The sequence below is a fragment of the Adiantum capillus-veneris genome, chromosome 5 (assembly GCF_014529385.1).
Source record: "Adiantum capillus-veneris isolate H3 chromosome 5, ASM1452938v2, whole genome shotgun sequence".
Taxonomy (NCBI): domain Eukaryota; kingdom Viridiplantae; phylum Streptophyta; class Polypodiopsida; order Polypodiales; family Pteridaceae; genus Adiantum; species Adiantum capillus-veneris.
In genome coordinates this window covers 122,433,115-122,435,977 of record NC_140935.1, presented here as the reverse complement: position 1 = coordinate 122,435,977, position 2,863 = coordinate 122,433,115, and the positions used below count along the sequence as shown (strand labels likewise).

The window sequence follows — 2,863 nt, the reverse complement described above, 5'->3', positions numbered from 1 at the left end:
TTTATACCATCCACCTCCTTGTTCCGTGGAGCCAAAATTGCTCTATCCTTGAAAAAGGTTGCATGGAAAGTCTGTTTTTCAAGGTGTCTATATATGCAAGCAACCAATGCTTGCAAATTATTTTGTGGTAAGCATCATGCAGGCCGGCAGGGCCACATTATCAAGAATGTCCCCATCACAAACATCGCCATTACCAATATCAAGTGTCCATTGCACAAACTCTCTTTCAATAACATTACTTAAACAATTGACCACTCGCATATTCTGTGTTAGATGCATGATTTCTGTACGTTGCCAAATGTATGAGTGGCACAAAGATGCATTAACAATGTCTTCTCTTCCCCCTTTACGCACAATAGGTAATATCTGTCTGAAATCACCACCAAGGAGGAGAACCTTTCCACCAAACAACATGTCATTTTTCATGACATCTCTTAGTGTCTTATCAAGAGCCTCAAAAGTGTGTCTATGAGCCATGGGGGCTTCATCCCATATGATCAGTGAACTCATTCGCAACAGCTCAGCAAGTTGGCTGTTTACTTTAATGTTACATGTGGACTCAGAAGTTATATCAATAGGGATCTTGAATCTAGAGTGTGCAGTCCTTCCATTTGTCGAGAAGCTATGCTGCAATCCCGGACGATGCACATGCCAAAGCAACTTTGGACTCTCCACGTATCCGAGAGAGCAATGCATTGTAGAGATAAGTCTTTCCCGTTCCACCTGGCCCATCCAAGAAAAAAACAGTCCCTATGCTCATGCCAACTGCTTGTAAAACCCAATTGTAAGCTTCCCTTTGCCCAACATTGAAAGATGATTCCATTCGAGCAGACAATACTCTTTGTTCCTCTCTGTTATACATGAACTCTTCAGCAAGCACTCCATGCTCACTCATAATTTTCAATGTGTGATCCACCTCGGGCATTCCAGAATAATCCGAGAGCCTCTTTCCATAGTGTTGAAGCATTGTCTCTAAGTTTGACAAAGCTTGGTTTTGTGCCATGTGTTCACAGATATTCACATCATTTGTGCGAACCCTCGTATGATATACATGGTCCTCAGAAAGTTCCTTACAGAAGCGATTCCACAATGCACCAGGATGTATTGGATCACAAAAAACCAAAATGACTACAAACAGTAGGCGCAATTGTTGCCCTGTTTGTTGAAAAGAAGCTTCTTCCAAAGAAAGAAACCATTCATCATCAACTTGCAGTAATCCTCGTCCATTACATGTTTCTTTAAATGTGTCATATACTCGTCCATTGAAGGTTCTAATATCCTCAAAAGACTTACATCCTTTGCACATGTTGAGTAACATACGCAAATAGTACAAATCTCCAGCATTGGGAACAATGTGGTACATTCTTCCAATCATGTCACCAATCTGTCTTTGAGTCCATGTTCTACTTGCTGGCTTCCAAACCCACTTTGTTGGAAAGTCTATATACAACAAATCATTGGCCTCTGGATATTGTTGATTTGCAACAAACCACTCAATGAGCGTTGTCTTTTTGCTGACCTCTCCCTCCACCACACTCTGTACAGTCGCTCTGTCGCTAAAGATGACTTGATTTTGATGAGGCAAGTGAACTTGGAGCCGTTGTATGTCAGGTTTCTCTTGATGCATGTAAAACCCAAGTATACGCCAGATAGCCTCAGATGTTGATACATATCGAGCATTAAGATAGCCCTTCACTATCTTGTAGAGCAACAGTGGCTCTGTCATGTCCCTTATACACATACTTGTAGAGATATTTCACAGTGGATATACTGGAGCAAACCTCCACATTGATATGTGCATTGTACCTTATTGACAAAAATGGATTGTATGGGAAAATCCATTTATTACTCATTTGCACTTTATTACGAACAGTGTAATTTCCATCATCCCTCCTCATGTACGTTGGGTATCCATCCCTAGCCACAATAGTCGATGCACTGAAGCTTCGAGGATATTTAAACCTGCACTTTCCATCTTTCATACATGGAGCATTCTTATTCAAGTTTCCACACGGACCATGCACATTACACCAACTGATAACATCATACAACTGTGGAAACATTACTTTATCAAGAAGCTCCGCACACACAATCTTATCATAATGCAATGTCTCTATTGGCTTATGCCCAAATGCAAGTATCAATAGAATGTGAGCACGAGGAAGGCCTCTCTTTTGGAACTCAATCACAGAAATGTGTCCAATGACCTTACCAAAAAATAGCTCTCTTAATCAGCAAGCCCATCAAATCCTTGAACTTATGGTAGAAAACACGGGCAGCAAGATCAGGACGATCATTGGATGTCTGTCCAGGCAGTAATGCATCCTGTATCTCCTTCCATCCAAGATTGCATGTGAATGTAATGAAGAGATCAGTTTTTCCTCTCTTGCATACAATTGCCATGGCATCCTGGTACAACTGGTGCATATAGCGAGGGCCACCAACATACGAAGAAGGTAATACAACCCTTCTTCCAACATTAGCACCCAATAACAGTTCTCTATCATGCCTTGTTCCATCTCTTGCTCCAACCATATCTATCAAGTCTTGATACACCTCACTGCAAAGTTCACTTTGATGATTACAAACCCACAAAAGCCTCAACTCCTCCATACAAATATATGCATCAACAATATATTGTTGCAGTAGCCTACCACCACGTAAAAGACATTGTGTCGTTTCATCTCTAATTTGCAATCTATACTTGTAGAAATCCATTGTAGAAATATACTTTGTAGTTCCATTTACTCGCTCTCTGCTTACTTCCGCTCTGTTCACTTGGGGTATGTAAGGATTCCAACCTTTTTCACCATTTGGAAATAGCAACACATATAATAGAGGCATGTCTGACCTATGGCAATTT

General features: G+C 40.8%; 1 protein-coding gene across 1 annotated transcript; it reads right to left on the bottom strand.

The window, feature by feature from the left end:
• Nucleotides 1-622: 622 nt before the first annotated feature.
• Nucleotides 623-1,726, bottom strand: LOC147458017 (uncharacterized). Its single transcript, XM_086513388.1, has one exon. The coding sequence runs from the start codon at nucleotides 1,724-1,726 to the stop codon at nucleotides 623-625; it is 1,104 nt and encodes a 367-aa protein (XP_086369514.1).
• Between the last annotated feature and the right edge of the window lie 1,137 nt (nucleotides 1,727-2,863).